This window comes from Prionailurus bengalensis, chromosome C1 (genome assembly GCF_016509475.1).
Source record: "Prionailurus bengalensis isolate Pbe53 chromosome C1, Fcat_Pben_1.1_paternal_pri, whole genome shotgun sequence".
In the NCBI taxonomy this organism is placed as follows: Eukaryota; Metazoa; Chordata; class Mammalia; order Carnivora; family Felidae; genus Prionailurus; species Prionailurus bengalensis.
In genome coordinates, this window is record NC_057345.1 from 22,059,689 (window position 1) to 22,078,925 (window position 19,237).

General features: G+C 50.5%; 1 protein-coding gene across 6 annotated transcripts in view; it reads left to right on the forward strand.

Moving 5' to 3' along the window:
- PTPRU (protein tyrosine phosphatase receptor type U) overlaps positions 1-19,237 on the forward strand; it is a 79,466-nt gene that overhangs the window by 24,787 nt on the left and 35,442 nt on the right. For all 6 annotated transcript variants that reach the window (XM_043574307.1, XM_043574306.1, XM_043574304.1 and 3 more), the window contains exons 8-14: positions 7,424-7,732; positions 12,918-13,027; positions 13,348-13,549; positions 13,899-14,001; positions 16,409-16,682; positions 17,373-17,409; positions 18,132-18,270. In XM_043574307.1, coding sequence (XP_043430242.1) covers positions 7,424-7,732; positions 12,918-13,027; positions 13,348-13,549; positions 13,899-14,001; positions 16,409-16,682; positions 17,373-17,409; positions 18,132-18,270 — 1,174 coding nt within the window. The remainder of the gene's footprint in view (positions 1-7,423; positions 7,733-12,917; positions 13,028-13,347; positions 13,550-13,898; positions 14,002-16,408; positions 16,683-17,372; positions 17,410-18,131; positions 18,271-19,237) is intronic.

The following is a 19,237-nucleotide window of genomic DNA, read 5'->3' on the forward strand; positions in this document are numbered from 1 at the left end:
GGGACAGAGAAAGAGGGAGAGAGAGAGTTTCAAGCAGACTCCGAGCTGTCAGTAGAGCCCCACGTGGGGCTTGATCCCACGACTGTGAGGTCACAACCTGAGGTGAAATCAAGAGTCGGACGCTGAACCAACAGAGCCACCCAGGCGCCCCACCCATTTTTAATTTCCATGAGGGCCAGTTTATCAAAAGTTCCTTTTATGAGTTGTGCTTTTGGCGTCAAGGTTAAGACCTCCATGCCTCGCCTTCGATCTCAAGGATTTGCTCCGGTTTTTTTTCCTAAAAGAGTTACAGTTTTACGTTTTACATTTGAGTCCGTGATCCACTTTGAGTTAATTTTTGGTTAAGAGACGAGGTTTTCAACTTTTGACAGCCTGTGTTCTTAAGTGTTTTTCAGAGCTGATCTGGGGAGCCACCTAAAAATCCAGTTGAGTGCCACATTTGAAGAAACTCTTGAGTGGTGCATCAGAATGCAGAGTGTTCCCATGGGAATCACTTTCTCACTGAGGGATCTAGGTCAGGTTACTTAACCTTAGAGCTTTCATGCCCTTGTTTTACAGCATGAGAAGAATAAGAATCTTTACCACACAGGAGTCGGTGTTAGGGTTCATTCAACAAATGTTTATTGAGTGCCTGTTATGCGTCGGGCACTTTGGTAGTTGCTAGGGATGTGGGACTATGACAGAGCCAAGCAAGGCTATTAGCATGTGAGTGCCTCCTTCGGGAACTCTGCACGGAACTCACATTGTGGCAGGAGAAGACAGTAAAACAGGTGAGATTTATAGTTTGATGATGATAAGTGCCGTGAAGAATAAAGCAGGGTGGGGGGGGGGTTTGGGTGGGGGGGTAGGACGATTGTTATTTTTAAAAGGCTCAAGGGACCATTTTACTGAGAAGGTGACTTATGAGCAAGACCTGAGGGAGGCGAGCCACTGAGCCACATAGAAGCTGGAGAAATTGCTGGAGGAAGGAGCAAGCCTGGCGGATGGAACAGCAGGGCTCAAGGACCTGGAGGCTGGGGGATGCTTGGCACACGGAGAAGCAGCAAGGAGACCAGTGTAACTGTGGCCTAGTGACTGAGGGAGGAGATGGCCCGAGAGGACGGCCAAGTCACTCTGGGGATGTGGGATGCAGAGTCACTTGACACTGAGTGAACTGGGCGCCACCATGGCAGGATTTGGAGAGCAGGGGTGACATCACCTACTTTGTATAAAAGGATGACTTTGGCCCTTTTGTGAAGAGTAGATTCTAGGAGGGCGAGGACCGGAGGGGAGACCAGTGAGGAGGCTGCTGTAACAGTGCAGCCGAGAGGTCGCGGCGGTGGTGGGAAGCGGTTAGCTCCGGGGTTTATTGTGAAGGTCGAGCTGACTGCGTTTGCTGACGGGCGGGCTATGCAATAAGAGAGAGGAGAAGAGAAGTCAAGGATGGCTCCAAGGTGTTTTGCTCGAGCAGCTGCAAGGATGGAGTTGTCATTTGCTGGAAACGAGCAGACTGCAGAGGGGCAGGTGTGATGGGGTGCCGTAGATCAAGAGTTCTGTGTTGGAAATGTTGACTTTGAGATGCCTATTAGACGTTCAAGCGGAGATATCCGTCAGGCAGATGGATTTACGAGTGTGCAGTTCAGGGAAGAGGTTCAGGCTGCGGACATAAATTTGGAAGTCATCAGTGTAGACAGAGATGGTGTTTAAAGCCAGGAGACTGGCTGGGATCTTTTACCCTGGTGGTTCTCAACCGGGGGTGATTTTGTCTCCCGGGAGACATTTGCAGTGTCTGGAGACATTGGTTATTACAGCCGGGGGTGGAGTGATAATGGCATCTGAAGGGTACGGGAAGCCAGGGGAACTGCTGAAGTCCTCCGGTGCACAAACAGCTCCCACAACAGAGAATTCTCTAGTCCCAAATGTCAGTGGTGCCAAGGTTGAGGACCCCTGATTTAGTGCTTAGATTCTAGGGAATAAGTGTAGATGGCAAAGAGAGGAGATGTGAGGCCTGCACCCTCGGGCCTCCCAGTGTTTCAGGTTAACTGCAAATAATCACCTGTAAATGCACTAAATACGTGTGACGATGGCGTCTCATATGGTAAGTACTCAGCAAATGACAGTTGTTATCATTACGGTGTTTTTAACTCTTCAAAGCCAGTTCTGGTCAGGTATTCAAAAGAAAAATCAGAGCCAGGGGATCCGCAGTTGATCTCTGTTCTACTCCCCTTTAGTGTACGGGGGGGGGGGTACTGAAACCTAGAGAGGGGGCTGGGGTCAGGACCCCGGGTTTCATGGCGAGAGTGGTAGCTAATTCCCATTTTGCAGATGAGTAAACTGAGATTTGGAGAGTTAGTCCCTTGCCCAGATCTACCCAGTGAGTCCATAGCAGAGTCAGAGCCAAAGTGAGAATATCCCGATTTCTAGGGAAGCGTTTGAAACAACAGCAGCAGCCACGGTGACAGCGATTGCTGTCGTGGGCTGAGTCCCCACATTGTGCCAGGCACTGCTGAACTTTTCACACAGGCTGGTGAGGATGGAAGCTGGGGCAGGGACCAGACGCACAGAACCCAAGCAACTCATCCTGCCCGTCTTAACGACTTGCTTCCTTCATTGATGTTCTGCCCCACCCCCTCCCCCCGACTCACCCCTCGTCCCACTTAGGCATCTTGACCAGCAATTGTTTTGCTGTTGGTCCGCTGTGTTATCCTCCCCACCCCATCTCCCTGAAACTCCCCTCCTACAATATGATTTAGTGTAAAAGCAATAATATAATGTCAGGAAGAGACATTTAACAAAAATCACTCTACACCTCACTATCCTAGCCCAGTTTTTCTGTCTTCTTCAAATCTCTGCCCATATGCCTACGGTACACAGTTTTACACCCCTGTCATTGGGATGTAGAAGGCATTCTGTATCCTGCTTCCTTCTCTTTGGGGTGTACCATGTGTTGTGTTGTTTATAATTATGTTTATTGGCTTATAGAGGTCCATGGAGTGTCTCCATATTGCTGGACGATTTTGTTTCCAGATCCTGGTTATCATAAATAATACTGCATTGAAAAACTTGGTGCTTATAGTGTTTCCCCCCGCCCCCCTGAGTAATTTCTGTAGGATAAATAGTCCGGAGTGGCTTAAGAAAGGGCTTCGACGTATATTGCTTTAAAAACTGGTTGTACTAATTTCTATTTCTACCGTTACCTCATCTTAGCACGCACATGTTTATTAATTACGAGAGGCCGGGCAGTCTGGCTCACATCCTTGCCCGTGACTCTGCCACTTGCTCTTCAAAGCAGGCGTTACTATCTCCATTTTTCAGTCCAGGTTCAGAGGGAACAAAGCAACTTGCCTGAAGTCACAGAACCAATGAGAGGTGGAGATAGGATTTGCGCTTTGGAGCACCCGCCCTGCTTCAAAGCCCCTCCTGCGAGAAACAGTTGAAAGTTTCAGGGTTATTGCATCCTCCTTCGCATTATTAAAATCAGCACTGTGTGTCGTGATTTAACAGGTATTCGCTGTGAGCCCCCTTGTTTTCTTGTGCGTCTGACCTCTGATCTCTGAGTGGCCTGCAGTGTGGTGGAGTTTAGGCGGCTGGGGCTTCGAGGTCCCCAAGGGCTGTTTGCCAGCCTGTGCTGGCAGCTGAAGAGAGAATGTGTGGGTGCCAAATGGTTTTTGGAAACAGCGACTCGTGAATTCACACCCCTCAATCAACATATCCGTCTGTAGTCAACAAACGATTTGAGCTCCTGGGTCCGCCCAGATTTGATCAGGGTGGGGTGAGGAGAGTGAGCTTTCTTTTCGAAGACTCTCTCAATCCAGTGAGGTGGACCGGGGGCGGGGGGGGGGGGGGGGTGGCGGCTAACACAGCGTCTGGAGAGTGAGGCATGAGGATGGAAGTTTCTTCCTCCAGGTGGGCGGTTAGTTATTTAGTGACCTACAAAGTGGTTTTTACAAAAACCTGAGTAGGTTGCCAGGATTTATCCACCTGGCTGGCTGGCTGGCTGGCTCTCTTTATCTAGCAAGCATGTGAGTAGGGGAGAGGGGTAGGTGGAGAGAGAGGGAATCGTAAGTGGGCCCCATGCTCAGTGCAGAGCCCAATGTGGGGCTTGATCCCATTGAGATCATGACTTGAGCCCAAATCGAGAGTCAGACACTCCATCGACGGAGCCACCCAGGCACCCTGGGTTGCCAATAGTTAAAAACCTGGAGATTTCACATAAAAATATGAAATTCTGGCTTCTCTTAAAAAAATGGGAGGATCTTGGGGCCCTTGGCTGGCTTAGTCGGTGGAGTGTGTGACTCTTGATCTCGGGGTTGTGGGTTTGAGCCCTACATTGAGTATATTTATTTAAAAATAGAATCTTTTTTTTTTTTTTTTAAAAGGGGGAGGATCTCGCCACCCTGAGTCTGTAGTCCTACATGGGAACATTGTCTGGAGCTGAGAAACAGCTGTCCCTTTTGGATGGAACACTTACTGTCCTGTTTGTCATAGTACGGACCCAGCCTGTGTCACCGGTTTACGTGTAACTTTTTGTGCCTTTGTCTAACTGCTGCAGGAGGGTGAAGGAAGCAGTGCACATTGGCCAAACCTGCAAGGGTGGAAAGGCATGTGGGGCAGGTGTCCCCCGGGGGCAGGGATGTGAGCAGGGATGCAGGGAACAAATAAAGCAGTGGTGCTTTGACTCCCATGGACACCTTGGGACACACAGTACCCATGGGGCAGCCAGGACCAGGGCCTGGAAGTCAGGGAATAAGGCAAAGGTCTCTGAACAAGGTGGCAGAGTGGACACACCCAAAACCCGCCCCCTGTACTCTGAACAGCTAAGAACGTGGGTTAAAATGAAACCGGATAGAAAAACATTGGTGGGGGCGGGGCGGGGGGCGCCTGGGTGGCTCAGTTGGTTAAGTGTCCTACTCTTGGTTTCGGCTCAGATTACAATCTCGTGGTTTGTGGGTTCAAGCCCTGCGTTGGGCTCTGCGCTCAGCATGGAACCTGCCTGGGATTCTCTCTCTCCCTTCCCCTGTTTCTGCCCCTCCCCTGCTCTCTGTCTCTCTCTTGCAAAAATAAATAATCTCTCTCTCTCTCTCTCTCTCTGTGTATATAAAACATTAGGAAAAGTTCTGTGGGCCAGGAAAGGGAGAGGAAACATAAGTGTGGTAAGTGGGCTTCAGCCAGCAGCCCCTGGGGTGCGGCGAGCAGTGGAATCATCCCCTTAATGTCTCCGTCGGGTAGGGATTGAGTCTGCCTTGCTCGTGGGGGGAGAAGGAAGCCAGACTCTGTAAGAAGTCAAGAGGCGGGCCTTGCTCCTAGCAGGCGCTGAAATACGTCTTTGGTGGCCTGATCTGTGACTGGAGCCTGCCACTTGGCCGTGGCCCAGGGAAGAAAGGACAGCTCTGGTGGAAATAGAAGTTTGGATTGTGCTGTCCTTGGGCCAGCATCAAACGCTGTGCTACTTCTGGCCTCCCGACTAAAGAGCAGCCTGGGCTGGTGTTTCCCTTTGCGGCTCCTGTGGAAAAAGCATTCTGAGCAAATGAGTCACAGGGACATGGTCATAGGGTCATACTTAATCATCTCAAGAGGCCAAGTGGCAGCATTTCCTCATCTGAGGCATGTGCTGAGAGTCTCTAACTGGGGACGCTTTGCAGGTGCTCGCGGAACTTGAGGGTAATGAAGCTGCATCTCACGGAGGTAGGGCGCCAGAAAAGAGAAGGTTCGTCAGTAATCTTGGCTTCCTCCATCATTTTCTAGATGAGGAAATTGAGGCCCGGAGATTTAAGATCACACAGCTGGTCAACGCAGATGTAGAACCAGGGGCTGAGCACCTGGGCTCCATCCTCGCTTTGCTCCAGAAGCCTCGTGTTTCTGTTTGTTTGTTTGTTTGTTTGTTTGTGTGCTTTTACCATTTTATAAGTGGCTTCATGGATTGATCAAGAGGCTACAAAGCACAGTGACACGCTCCCCCTTGTGTTGGGGGAGCTGTACCTCCTGTGGCATTGGTGTGATGTTGTTGTTGACCGTGAATTCCTCATGGAGAGGCAGGTAGTGGTGGTGAAGAGTATGGATTCTGGAGTCAGCCTGTCCAAATTTGCATCCCAGCTTCACCGCTTAACCATCTGTGGGACTGACTGTGGGCAAGTTACCTAATCCCTCTGTGCCTCCATTTCCGTGGCTATATGACAGGGCTAATAATGGCACCCATCTATTGGATTGCAGAGAAGATTAAATGAGATAAAGTGTTTTAAAGCCTCTGGAGCAAGGCCTGGCACATACGAAGCCCCCCCAGTAAATGTTAACTGTCATTGTTCTTATTGCCCTTATGTGACAGATTGTATTTCCCTTTTTGCTTTGGCAATCAGGGAAGTCACCACTCAATTTGAACCTTATCTTTGGACCTGCATGGGACCCCATGCCATGAATTTCTGTTTTCCTAACATTCTCTGGCATTATTTAATTATTTGACTCTCATTTCCCCCATCATCCTGATTTCTATATATTATTGCATTGTATGTATCACTATAAGCCTTTTTATTTAAAAAAATTTTTTTAATGTTTATTTATTTTTGAGAGAGAGAGAGAGAGAGAGAGAGAGAGAGAGAGAGAGACACAGTCTGAAGCAGGCTCCAGGCTCTGAGCTGTCAGCACAGAGCCCAACGTGGGGCTCAAACTCACAGACTGTGAGATCATGACCTGAGCTGAAGTTGGACGCTCAGCCAACTAAGCCACTCAGGCGCCCCTACTATAAGCTTTTTTAGAACAAGCTTGGAATTAATAAATTAAGAAAAATACAGCATTTGGTTGATTCGGACTGTCCTGATGTCTTCCAGGATGATCTTGAACTAGGAGGTGAACTGTGTTATTAAAAAAAAAATTGGGGGCACCTGGGTGGCTCAGTCGGTTAAGTGTCCGACTTCAGCTCAGGTCATGATCTCGCGGTCTGTGGGTTTGAGCCCCACGTCGGGCTTTGTGCTTACAGCTCAGAGCCTGGAGCCTGTTTCAGATTCTGTGTCTCCCTCTTTCTCTGATCCTCCCCCATTCACGCTCTGTCTCTGTCTGTCTCAAAAATAAATAAACGTTAAAAAAAATTAAAAAAAAATTATCGCTAACATTTTTGTGGCCATTGTCACACATGCTTTACACACATTACCTTAAACTTTACAACCGTCCTGTGAGGTAGGGCATATTAACCCCTTTTGTGGGTGAGGAAACTAAGGCTCAGAGAGGTGAAGGGACTCAGCCAATGTTGCCAGGTGCACAGGGCAGAGCTAGGATTCAGATGTGGCCCCACCTGTCTCCACCACACACACACTGACTCCCTGTTCTAGATGGTCTCTTGAACTCTTGAGGGCAAAGGAAGGATGATCTCAGCAGCTGACTGATATTTTCTCTCCTGCCCCACTTCTCTTCCCACTTCCTCTACCTTCTCCTCTCTGCTTCCCGGGTTCCCCAGAACCCATGAGGGCCCCCAAAGGCCTGGCTTTCGCTGAGATCCAGGCCCGCCAGCTGATGCTGCAGTGGGAACCTCTGGGCTACAATGTGACACGTTGCCACACGTACACGGTGTCCCTGTGCTATCACTACACGCTGGGCAGCAGCCACAACCAGACCATCCGGGAGTGTGTGAAGATGGAGCGGGGCGTCAGCCGCTACACCATCAAGAACCTGCCCCCCTACCGGAACGTTCACGTGCGGCTCATCCTCACGAACCCCGAGGGACGCAAGGAAGGCAAGGAGGTCACCTTCCAGACAGACGAGGATGGTAAGAGTCCCAGCCCTGGTTCCCAGGATACTCAGTGCCTCCCGCAGGCACCCACTGTGAGACTGAAATTTTCATAGAAAATTTTTTGCTGAAGATTAAAATACCACAACAACAAAGTAATGGTGGCTAATATTTATTCTCTGACAGACTTGGGCTAGATTGGTATAATTTCTTCCTTAAATGTTTGGAAGAATTTAGCAACGAAGCCATCTGGGCCTGGAGTTTTCTTTCTTTTTTTTAATTAAAGAAAGTTTTTTTTAATGTTTATTTATTTTTGAGAGAGAGAGACAGAGCGTGAGCAGGGGAGGGGCAGAGAGAGAGAGGGAGACACAGAATCCGAAACAGGCTTCAGGCTCTGAGCTGTCAGCATAGAACCCGACGTGGAGCTCGAACTCCGGAACAGTGAGATTATGACCTAGGCCAGAGTCAGATGCTCAACCAACTGAGCCGCCCAGGTGCCCCTGGGCCTGGAATTTTCTTTGTGGCAATGTAATTACTAACAGTTTTATTTTCTTCTTCTTCTTCTTCTTCTTCTTCTTCTTCTTCTTCTTCTTCTTTTTAAAGTTTATGTATTTTGAGAGATAGAGAGTGAGGGAGGGGCAGAGAGAGGGGGAGAGAGAGAATCCCAAGCAATCTCTACACTGTCAACACAGAGCCCAACTCAGGGCTCAATCCCACAAACCACAAGATCATGACTTGAGCCAAGATCAAGAGTTGGATGCTTAACCCACTGAGTCACCCAGGCGCCCCAATAGTTTTACTTTCTAAAATAGGTAGTAGAGTGTTAAGATTTTTTTAAAACGTTTATTTATTTGGAGAGAAAAAGAATGTGCGCATGGGGAAAGGACAGAGAGAGATTGAGGGACACAGAGAATTCCAAGCAGGCTCTGCACTAGCAGCACAGAGCTGGACTCAGGGCTTGAACTCACAAACTGTGAGATCATGACCACTGTCCAACTAAGAGTTGGACACTTAACTGACTGAGCCACCCAGGAGCTTCATGAACATTAAGATTTTCTATAATTGTATCTATTTGGTGTACTGGGCTTTAAGGAATTTATTTCACCTAAATCATCATATTTCTTGACATAAAGTTGGTTATAATCTCTAATTATATTTATTTGATGTCTGAAGGATCAATAGCATATGTCCCTTTTTTTCTTTCCTGAGTTTGGTAATTTGTGTCTTCTCTTTATTTTCTTGTTCACTCTTGCTAGGGGTGTATCCGTTTTTTATCTTTCCAAAGAGCCAGCTTTTGGCTTAGTTGATTTGCTTTATTGTATATTTATTTTCTAGTATTTCCTATTTAAAGTTTGTTTGTTTGTTTATTTATTTATTTATTTATTTATTTATTTATTTATTGAGGCAAGGGGGGAGAGAGAGAGGGAGGGAGGGAGAATGTGAGTGGGGGAGAGGTGGAGGGGGAGAGAGAGAGAGAGAGAGAGAGAGAGAGAGAGAGAGAGAAAGAATCCCAACCACAGAGCCCGACTTGGGCTCATGACCCATGAAATAATGACCTGAGCCGAAATCAAGAGTCGGATGCTTAACTGACTGAGCCACCCAGGTGCCCCTGTATTTCCTCCTTTATACTTTCTTTAGATTTGATCAGCTCTTCTTTTAGCTTTTTGAGATGGAAGCTTATTAGGTCATTGATTTTGAGATTTTTTTTCATTTCTAATATATGCATTTAAAGCTATAAATTTCCCTCAAAGCCCTGCTTTAGCTGCATCCCATGAGTTTTGATATGTTCTTTGTTATTATTCAGTTCAAAATATTTTCTGATATCTGTTGTGATTTCCTCTTTGACTCAAGAGTTAGAATTACATTGCTAAATTTTTAAGATTTCCATAATTATCTGTGATTGGTTTCTAGCTTAATTCCTCTGTGGTCAGAGTACATACTCTAATTTTGGTCTTTTGAAATTTGATATTTGCTTTATTGCCCAGCATATTGTTAAATTTTGATAAATATTTCATGTGTACCTGAAAAAAAATTGTGCAATTTGTCAATATTGGGTGCAGTGTTCTATTTATGTCAAACTAATACTTATTAAGCACTTACTACACATCAAGCGCTATTTTGAATGTTTTTTATATACTATTAGTGCATATAATCCCCATGACAACTGGGTGGTAGATGACTGTTTACTATCCTGATTTTACAGGTGAGGTCACATAACTAGAAGATAGGTAGCAGAAATTGGATTTCAAACCTGGCTATCTGCTGCAGAGGTTTCATTCTTTTTTCTTTTTCCTTTTATTTTTTAGGAAGAGAGAGAGAAAGAGAGAGGAGAGAGAGCAAACATGAGTGGGGAGGGGCAGAAGGAGAGAGAGAATCTCAAGCAGGTTCCATACTCAGCACAGAGGCCTATGCAGGGTTTGATCTCACAAACTGTGAGATCATGACCTGAGCTGAAATCAAGAGTCAGAGGCTTAACCGACTGAGCCACCCAGGCACTCCAGAGTTTCATTCTTAACAGCAATGCTATTATGCTAGCATAGGTCCAAAGCCTTCCCACAGATATCTGCAAATCTTTAGGTACCCTACCTAAGCTCCTTTGTGGATAATTTTTCTTGACTCCCTACATGTGGAATTTTCTGTTTTATACAGCAAGGGCCCAGACACAAAATTCAGCTCCTTCCTTGATTTCTACAAAGTCCCACTTACCTAAGACAGAGTGTATGCCCTGTGCCCTGTGCTGATGTGCTGAGGATTTTCTGGGGGTGGGAGTGAGATCTGGGGGCAGGGTTTACCCTGAAGCATTGCAAATGCAGAGAAGGAAAAACTTCACTTCTTCCTTCTAGTTGTCTTTGGTTCATTGGTTGGGGCCACACAAATTACACTGAGAAAAGACATTAACAAGAGAAAACCAAATAGGAGTTTATTACCCTGTGCATTTCACACACACACACACACACACACACACACACACACACGCACAAATGGGAGTCCTCTCTGATGAGTTATGCAAAGGAGTGGTTAGAGCTTGGGCTTACGTAGTGTCTTAACAGAAGAACAATGAATTTGTAGGGAAATGACAAGACAGAGGAAAAGGATTTTTGAGAGTTCACGCACAGCAGATTATGTGAAGGCAAATATTTGGGGAATCCAGTGGTAGATAGGGGCTAGTTAATAAAGTTTAGTAAAGTTCATGGAGATTCTTCTGATCTGATAAAGGTCTGGGGTTGTCTCAGTGATTAACCTCTTTCCTTCCTGGTAGCGAGGGGATGGGAGCACCTTTATATATTTATGTCCTGCTTTTAGGCAAACAGGGAGAGCAGAGAACTTTTCTTGGGTCTGCTTGCTGCTTCTTGATTCAGCTCAAAATAATCTTTATGCGAAGGTGGTATATTTTGCGGTGGCATATTCTACTACCCTTCACAATTAACCTCAAGTTCAACATCTGACTCCTTCGTTGTTAAAGTCTGTTGACCTGTCTCCCCCCTGAGGTATGTTGTTGTGTCTGCTTCACTCCCTTCCAACCAGGCCTCACTTGGACTGCGTGGCTTTATTTCTTCTTTCTCTGTCCCTTTCCTCCTTCCCTCCAATAACTGCCTATTACTTAATATTTTTTTTTTCCTTTTCACTTAGGTATTAGTATAATAGTTTTAGGAAATGTACTTACTAAGGTAAACTCAGTGAGTTCTCACAAACTGGACACATCAGGATAACCCACACACGGATCAAGAAATAGCATTAACAGGGGCACCTGCGTGGCTCAGTCAGTTAAGCATCCGACTCTTGATTTTGGCTCAGGTCAGATCTCACAGTCTGTGAGATCGAGCCCCACGTGGGACTCTGTGCTGACAGTATGGAGCGTGCTTGGGATTCTCTCTCTCTCTCTGCCCCTCTCCTGCTTGTGCTCTCTCTCTAAAAGAAATAGACTTAAATAGAAATAGCATTAGCAGCTCACCAGAAGCCCTCCGTTTATGTTCCCACTTCCAGCCTCCTGAGGGTAACCATTACCTTGACCTATAATCCAACAGATTAATTTTTGCTTGGTTTGAACTTTCTATCAGTGGAGATCATTATGGCGTGTATTCTTTTTACGACTGGCTTCTCTCTCTAGACTTTATGCTTGAGAGAGCCAGGCATGTTGTGTATAGGGTTCCAGAGAATTCTTTCTTATTACATTATGTGAATGTACCACATTCATTTATCCTACTTAAATTGTGCTGTAAAGAAAAATACTTGCAGATTCTTTTGGGTATGTGTGTGTGTGTGTGTGGAGGAGTGGTATAGATACCCACATCTCTGATTGGTTAATGCCTAGGACGGCTAGGTTATAGGATCTGTGCTCATAATACATAGATCTCTCCAGACAGCTTTCCCAAGGTCTTGTATCAGTTTACATGCAGTGTGTGGAAATTTCAGTTGCCTGCATCCTTACCAACACTTGGGATTGTCTTTTTCATTTGATCATTTTGGTGGATGGACTGCCTTGTTGACTGTTCGTTTTAACCAGAACATTTTAGCTTCGGTGATTGTTCATTGAGTTCTGCTTGCCTCAGGATTTCTGCTTCCCCACACTGGTGTATCAGTTTGTCTCCCCAAAGACCATTCTCTTCCTAGAAGAAATTCCCTGTGGCTGCTGTTAAGGTGACACGACCCATTAGAACAAAAACAAGCAAAGCCAGACCTGAAAGGGTTTGTGCTAAAATGTAAATGGTGTCTCCAGGTGACAGAATTGTAGGTGCCACTGAATTTCTTTATACTCATTTTGATTTTCTACACTGAGCATAGTTTTTGTGTAATCAGAAATTTTTAGACAAGAAAACATCTCTACCCATAATCCTGCCAGTCTAATGCAATTGTTTCCATTTCTCTGGCGAAGGTCTGTGTTTTCTGAAAACCATTCAACTGGAACAGAATTGGAACATTCAGATGTTCTCTGCTGAATGCCACCTGCACAGTAATGAGAATGCCAGCTACCCTCTTTGAGTCCTTGGGACTGGGTTGAACCATGTGAAATTCCTGATATTTACCTTGGGGCTTTCTGTACATCCCATCACTTAATCCTGGTGAGGGAGGGGTTATTTTCATCTCCATTTCGCAGATGAGGAAACTGAGGTTCAGAGTTGAGATGCCTGAGCATACCAGCCAAGAAATAGGAAGGCTGGAATTTGAATTCAGGTATCTGCTCCAAAGCCGGCTTTCCCCTGCTCTGTGCCACTTTCCCTCGCAGTGCCTGGTGGGATTGCAGCCGAGTCCCTGACCTTCACTCCACTGGAGGACATGATCTTCCTCAAGTGGGAGGAGCCCCAGGAACCCAATGGCCTCATCACTCAGTATGAGGTGAGTTTGGACCTCATTATAGTGGAGGTCGCTGGTGGAAGGTGGGCACACAGCTTGGAGAGGGAGGTGCAGGGTAGGGGACAGAGGTGATCACTGAGGTTCCTTCCACTGGTCAAAGTCTGTGCCCTGTGGGTTATGGGCACAGGAACCCTGAGAGAATAGAGGTGAAGGTGTCCAGGGCCTGGGCTAATGGGTATCCACAGTCCCCCTTTGCCCAGCCTTCTCCTTAGCTCACCTGAACTATGATGGGTGGGAGGCTATGGGGCCAGTGATGACCTTCCCCATCCCTGTGCCCACTTACCTGCCCGTCCTGACTCTAGATCAGCTATCAGAGCATTGAGTCATCAGACCCGGCGGTGAATGTGCCGGGCCCACGACGTACTATCTCCAAGCTCCGCAATGAGACTTACCACGTCTTCTCCAACCTGCACCCGGGCACCACCTACCTGTTCTCTGTGCGGGCCCGCACGGGCAAAGGCTTTGGCCAGGCGGCACTCACTGAGATCACCACCAACATCTCAGGTGAGCCCGCCCGACTCCAGCCTGGCCCCTTTAGAGGACACCCAGAATCCCAGGATTCCGTGGGCAGAGGGAGGAGGGGCGGTGTCCTGGGAGTGTTTATGGAGGGCCCCCACTGAGATGAATGTACCATTTAGGAATTAAGTTCAGGGGCAGGGAGGATTAAGTCAGAGGGGTGAGGAGACTGGAATCTGAGGGCTGAGTTCAGGGGTCAGAAGTCAGGGAATCTCAGGCCAGAGGGAACAAGGCTGAAGGGGAAGAGATCTGAGGACGGGAGTCCAGGAGGCTAGAGACTCAGCCTTCCCGGTCTAGCAGCCAGTCTCCGTGCTTACGTCTGTGTCTCCTTCCCCAGCTCCCAGCTTTGATTATGCCGACATGCCATCACCCCTGGGCGAGTCTGAGAACACCATCACCGTTCTGCTGAGGCCGGCACAGGGCCGCGGTGCGCCCATCAGGTGGGAGAGCCTAGACGGAGGGGTGGGAGGTCAGGGCCATAGGGAAGAAGCTCATCCTCTGACCCAGAGCCCCCCCATATAGGCCAGGTCAGCTGTCCTCCCTCAGTTTCCCACTTAGGACCCAAAGTGTCCAGAGGAGGACATTCTGTGATCCTGGGCAGGTGGAAAGCCCACAGCCACTCCCATGGGTATCTGATGGAGACTGTCATGAGATCTTCGGATAGCGTCCAGCCTGGAAAGGTGACTGTCCGGGCCTCTCCTGCAGGCCTTCCTTCAGACATCTCGGAGAAGTGAAACTCTTGGGGCCTTCTTTCTTCCCAGCTTTTCCCAGGAGACACAGGGATGGGCGTTCTAGAAGGCTAGGGCAGCCAGCAAGATAGGGCCATCGCTCTGGAGTGGCTAAGAGCTTGTCTTCAGTTTCTTCTCCACTGAGAAAGCTGAGGCTGCCTCTGCTGGAGAGAAGGTGCTGGAGACAAGATGGCGCGCGTATGTGACAAAGACACGCAGTGAGTGTGTGTGATGTGTGGTGTGGAGGTGTGAGTGTGTGTATGTGAGAGAGCGTGAGGGTGTTTGTGGGATGTGCACACGTGCTTCCTGTCAGCCGGACGCTGTGTTTGCCACTTTACCCGCACCCGCCATTTTGTCCTCATGGCGGCCTGTGGAGTCGGTATTGTTACCCTTATTTTACACTTCAGTAGACAGGCTCAGCGACCTTAAGTAGCTTGCCCCCCGGGTCACACAGCTGGTACGTGATAGCGCTGGGGTTTGGAACCCGGGTCTGTCTGCACAGCCTATGCCTTTTCTTGAAGTCACAGAGCCTCCCTGCCCCTGCGGTCCTCCCCCTTCTTCCACAAAGAAGCGTGCACTGGGAGAGGCCTGCTGAGCCTCTGAGGAGGTAGTGGGTTGCCCAGGTGCCCTTAATCCCCCCTCGCCTCCTCTCCCCCCTTTCTCCTGCTCTGCCTCCCCTGCATTTGCTCCTGCAGAGCCTGTCCTGGGCTGATTCCCAGACTCAGGAAAAAGTCAGGGTGTTTGAGGGGCATGGTGCATTTGTAGGAGTCTCGGGGCCCTTGTGTGGCTGAGTCTGGGAGCTGGGAAACCCAGCAGCGCCTTCTCTTTTCCTGGTCTTCTTGAGAGATCCTGTGAGCGGGCTTGTCCAGTGTCCCTCCGGGATGACAGAGACAAGGTGGGGTGGGGAGGGGGGAGTGGAACATGGTGAGAGGGGAGAGGCATAGGGGCTGTGTGACCTTAGGCCTCTCCCTTTACCTCTCTGAGCCTTCCTTTCCCTGTCTGCACGATGGGGATCATCCCAGTCAAGATGCTTTGTTCAGTGTTGATTGTTATCACCTCCTGGTGGGATGTGGGGCCGGGGGAGGCCTGACCTGGGAGGTTCAGGGAAATGGGGGCTGAGAGGGGCCCAGGTTTGTGTTTGCAATGCCCTAGTGACCAAGAACGAAACTGTGTGACCCAAATCCCGGGGCGCTGGGGTGATTCCCTTACAGCTTCAAAGCTGGAAAGAAACAGCTGGAGAGCCAGGAAAAGGCATTTCTCCTTCCCAGAGTGCAGCTGCCGATATGGGTGTCACACGCCGAGACGTGGCCGAGGCTGTGATGGGAAATATTTAAATTTGTCAGTGCTCATTTATTTGCTCTCGGCTTTGTTCCACGGAGGATTTGGAGGAGCTCACAGCAAAAGGCCATTCAGTAAACTGATAAAAATAAATAGAAACCCACCGGTCGGGACCAGGGGACACAAATCAGAGGGAATACAGACGAGGGAACACAAATCGGCTGTCAGGACCCGGAGGTGACAGGCCCAGAGTTGCAGACCCGAGGCTGCCTCCAGGTTGGGAGGGTACTCGTGATGCAGGATTCGTGTGGCCTTCTTTGCTTGCTCAGTGACTGTCTCCCCAACTGGAGGTCAGTTGCAGGAAGCCTAGGTCCCCAAGGGCCCACCTAGCATACTTTCTGAACGAATAAATGGACTGTGTCAGACTCTTGTTTCCGGAGACCCAAAGGGAACCATCGGTAATGGTGGTGGAGCCTGAGGCTTTGCGGGGGCTGGCGGCCGGGGGGGGGGGGGTGGGGGCGGTGGTGGCCCAGGTCCTGTGGCACTGGAGCACTCACCGAGGACTCAGGGTGGGGCTGTAGGGCTTGGTGCCATGGAGCAGGGCCCGCTTCTTTCTGCCTTAGTGAAAGTAATTTAGCTCATGGGACTGCCCTGTGATCACGCTCGTCTTACAGAGGGAGGCAACTGAGGCCCAGGGAGGTTAAGTGCGTTGCCCAGTGAGTGAGAAGAGGCAGGGCCAAGATTAGTCCCTGGCTGGGCCCGACCCCAAAGCCCATGTCCTTAGCCACCGGATGGCTCTCCCCGTGCCTGGGACCACTGCCCTGTCCCCTCCCCTGTGCAGCGTGTACCAGGTGATTGTGGAGGAGGAGCGGCCGCGGAGGCTGCGACGGGAGCCGGGCAGCCAGGACTGCTTCCCAGTACCCTTGACTTTTGACGCTGCGCTGGCCCGGGGCCTGGTGCACTACTTCGGGGCTGAACTGGCGGCCAGCAGTCTGCCAGAAGCCATGCCCTTCACGGTGGGTGACAACCAGACCTATCGCGGCTTCTGGAACCCACCGCTGGAGCCCAGGAAGGCCTACCTCATCTACTTCCAGGCAACAAGCCACCTGAAGGGGGTGAGGGACCCGCAGGGGTGGTGATGGGGCAGGCTGGGGACCCCTTGGAGCCATCGGAACAGTCCCCTACGGAGGCCAGAGACCCTCCCCCAGCCCCACTCCCTCTCTGGAACCCTGCCCCCCTCCCCTGAGCCTTCTGACCTCAGGCTCCTTCTCTTAGAGCATATTCCCTTCTGGAGACTTTACCCCCAGACTCTTATGTCTAAGACCCCAGTCTATCCCCGTCCCGTCCCTGAGGCCCTGGTCTCTGTCTCAAGCTCCTGTCTCCTGGGAGGGGTCCATCTCCTGGTCCTGCTTTCCCCAGACCTTGAGGTCCACCAGCCACCTCCTCCCTGAAGCCCTGCCCTTCTCCTGCCTCCTCCCTCCCTGGCTCTCTCCTCCTCAGGCTTCCCCTCCTAACTGGCTCCTGGCCCTCATTACTGAGGACGCCCCCTTTCCATGCTGTTTCTTTCCCTGCTCCCCCTGAACTCATTCCCCTTTCCTAAGCCATTGCCCTCTTTGCACGCCATTCCCTCCCTTCCCTGGTGCCCCACCCCCACCCTGGGCCTTGCTACCGGGAGGGGTGTCTTTAGTTTCAGTCACTTCCAGACAAGCCCCGACCAGGCCCAAGACAAGCTGCTCAAGGATCCCTATGGGGAGGGTCAGGTCCAGGCTTCGGCAGTGCTGAGACCCCCCCATCTTTGCCTCCAGGAGACCCGGCTGAATTGCATCCGCATTGCCAGGAAAGGTAAGGCCCCCTGGGTTCCTTCCAGCCTTCAGCACCGAGTTCCTCTCCTCTGGGCTCTGGGGGGCTTAGGCCCTGATCACCCAGGGCTATGGGAGCAGAGGAGGGTGGTCTGTCAGACCTGGGGTCAGGAAGCTTTTCCCTTCCTGGCCTCCATTTGCCCCACCTGTGGGGTTCCTTCTCCCATACCGGGCAGCGGGCTAACCTCCCTTTTCTCGATCATGGTCACAGAAGTGGCTTTGGCCTGGAACAGGGACGGGGAGCCGTATGGTTGGGCCACGGGGGTGATGGCACTGGGCACTGGTTCGAGGTTCTGTGTCTGCCCCCTTTGCTGTGGTGGAGGGGAGGTGGACCCTGCGGTGTAGACAGGGAATGGGGTTGGCTTTCATCCTGAGATGCCCTGAACACACCCAGGTACCCAGGGGGTAATTCTTTCCCCCCACTGCCTCTTGGGGGGCAAGCGGGTGGCCCCAGGCATCCTTCATCCTCCATCCACTGAAGGCAGGATTTGAGAAAGTAGAGAGGAAAGAGGAGCTCTTCCTGATGGGGTACACAGGGGTGCAGCGGGTGTAGATGGTGAGGGGGAAGACCTGACTGAAAGGCTGGACGTAAGCTGAGGGCGAAGCGCATGTGTTCGTTTATTCCTTGGGGCTCAGGCCCCTGCCGGCAATGGGTAGGTGGTTCCTATCTCCCCTCTGACCCTTGGTCTGCTTTATTCTCCCCAGCTGCCTGCAAGGAAAGCAAGCGACCCCTGGAGGTGTCCCAGAGATCGGAGGAGATGGGGCTCATCCTGGGCATCTGTGCGGGGGGACTCGCCGTGCTCATCCTTCTCCTGGGGGCCATCATTATCATCATCCGTAAGGGGTGAGTGAGGAGCGGTGACTGGTGGGCAGAGAGGAGCGGTGGCCGGGGCCCGGGAGGGCAGCCGCCTGGTGAGCGTGGAAGGCCGCCAGCCTGGGCATCAGGCCTGAGGACAGGCCCGAGCCAGGCAACGGGAAGCCAGAGCCTCTGCAAATGAAGCTGCCCTGTAGCGGCTTGGCTGGAGCCCAGGTCTGGCTGGTGCCGGGTGCCGCTATCTAGGGAAGGGTGCTCCGCGCCAGCTGCCAAGGAGCGGTGCTGGAAGTGGGTGCCGCCCTGCTGTGCCTGCTGGGCTGTTCCCGCGGGGAGGGTGTGGAGGTCACCCGACTTTGAATCTCTGGCCTCCTGCAGACCAACTTGGGGTCGTGGTGTTGACTCTGAGCAGTGGTGGTGGGTGGGGGGGTGCTCACTCCCCTTCAAACCAAGAACACTGAGCCATGGTTCTTCCTGGGCCCCACCCTCCCTTGGGCTCAGCTCGCCCCGGACCCTGGTACTGTTGATTCTTGTGGAGTCTTCCTGGACCCCGAGCCTGCCCCTCCCATCCCCCAGGCCTCCAAGGTCCGGTGTGTTTCCAAGGGATGCCTTTCCCAGTGCCTTTTGCAGTGGGCACCATGGATCCTGGCACATCTGAGAAACCGGAACTTAGAAATTCAGAGTTTCAGAAATCCTGGATTGGGGATTCGAAGAATCTCAAAAGTTAGAATTGTAGAGGCTCAGAGCCCAGAAGGCGAGAGCTGCCTGGTAGTTCAAGGACATCTAGTCTAGTGGTTTTTAAATCTTTTTAAAGCGACAGAACCCGTCTTCAAAACGCCAAATAAACAGCCAGTACGTGGAGCAGACGAAGGCTGAGCCTCTGGTTGGAGCTGGGCTGGAGGCTCCAGAGACCACTCTGGTCCCCCCCACCCCATCCCCCCACTTCATTCCCCACCAGACAGCCCCAGGACGCTTTGGTCCGAGCACCTCAATTGAAGGC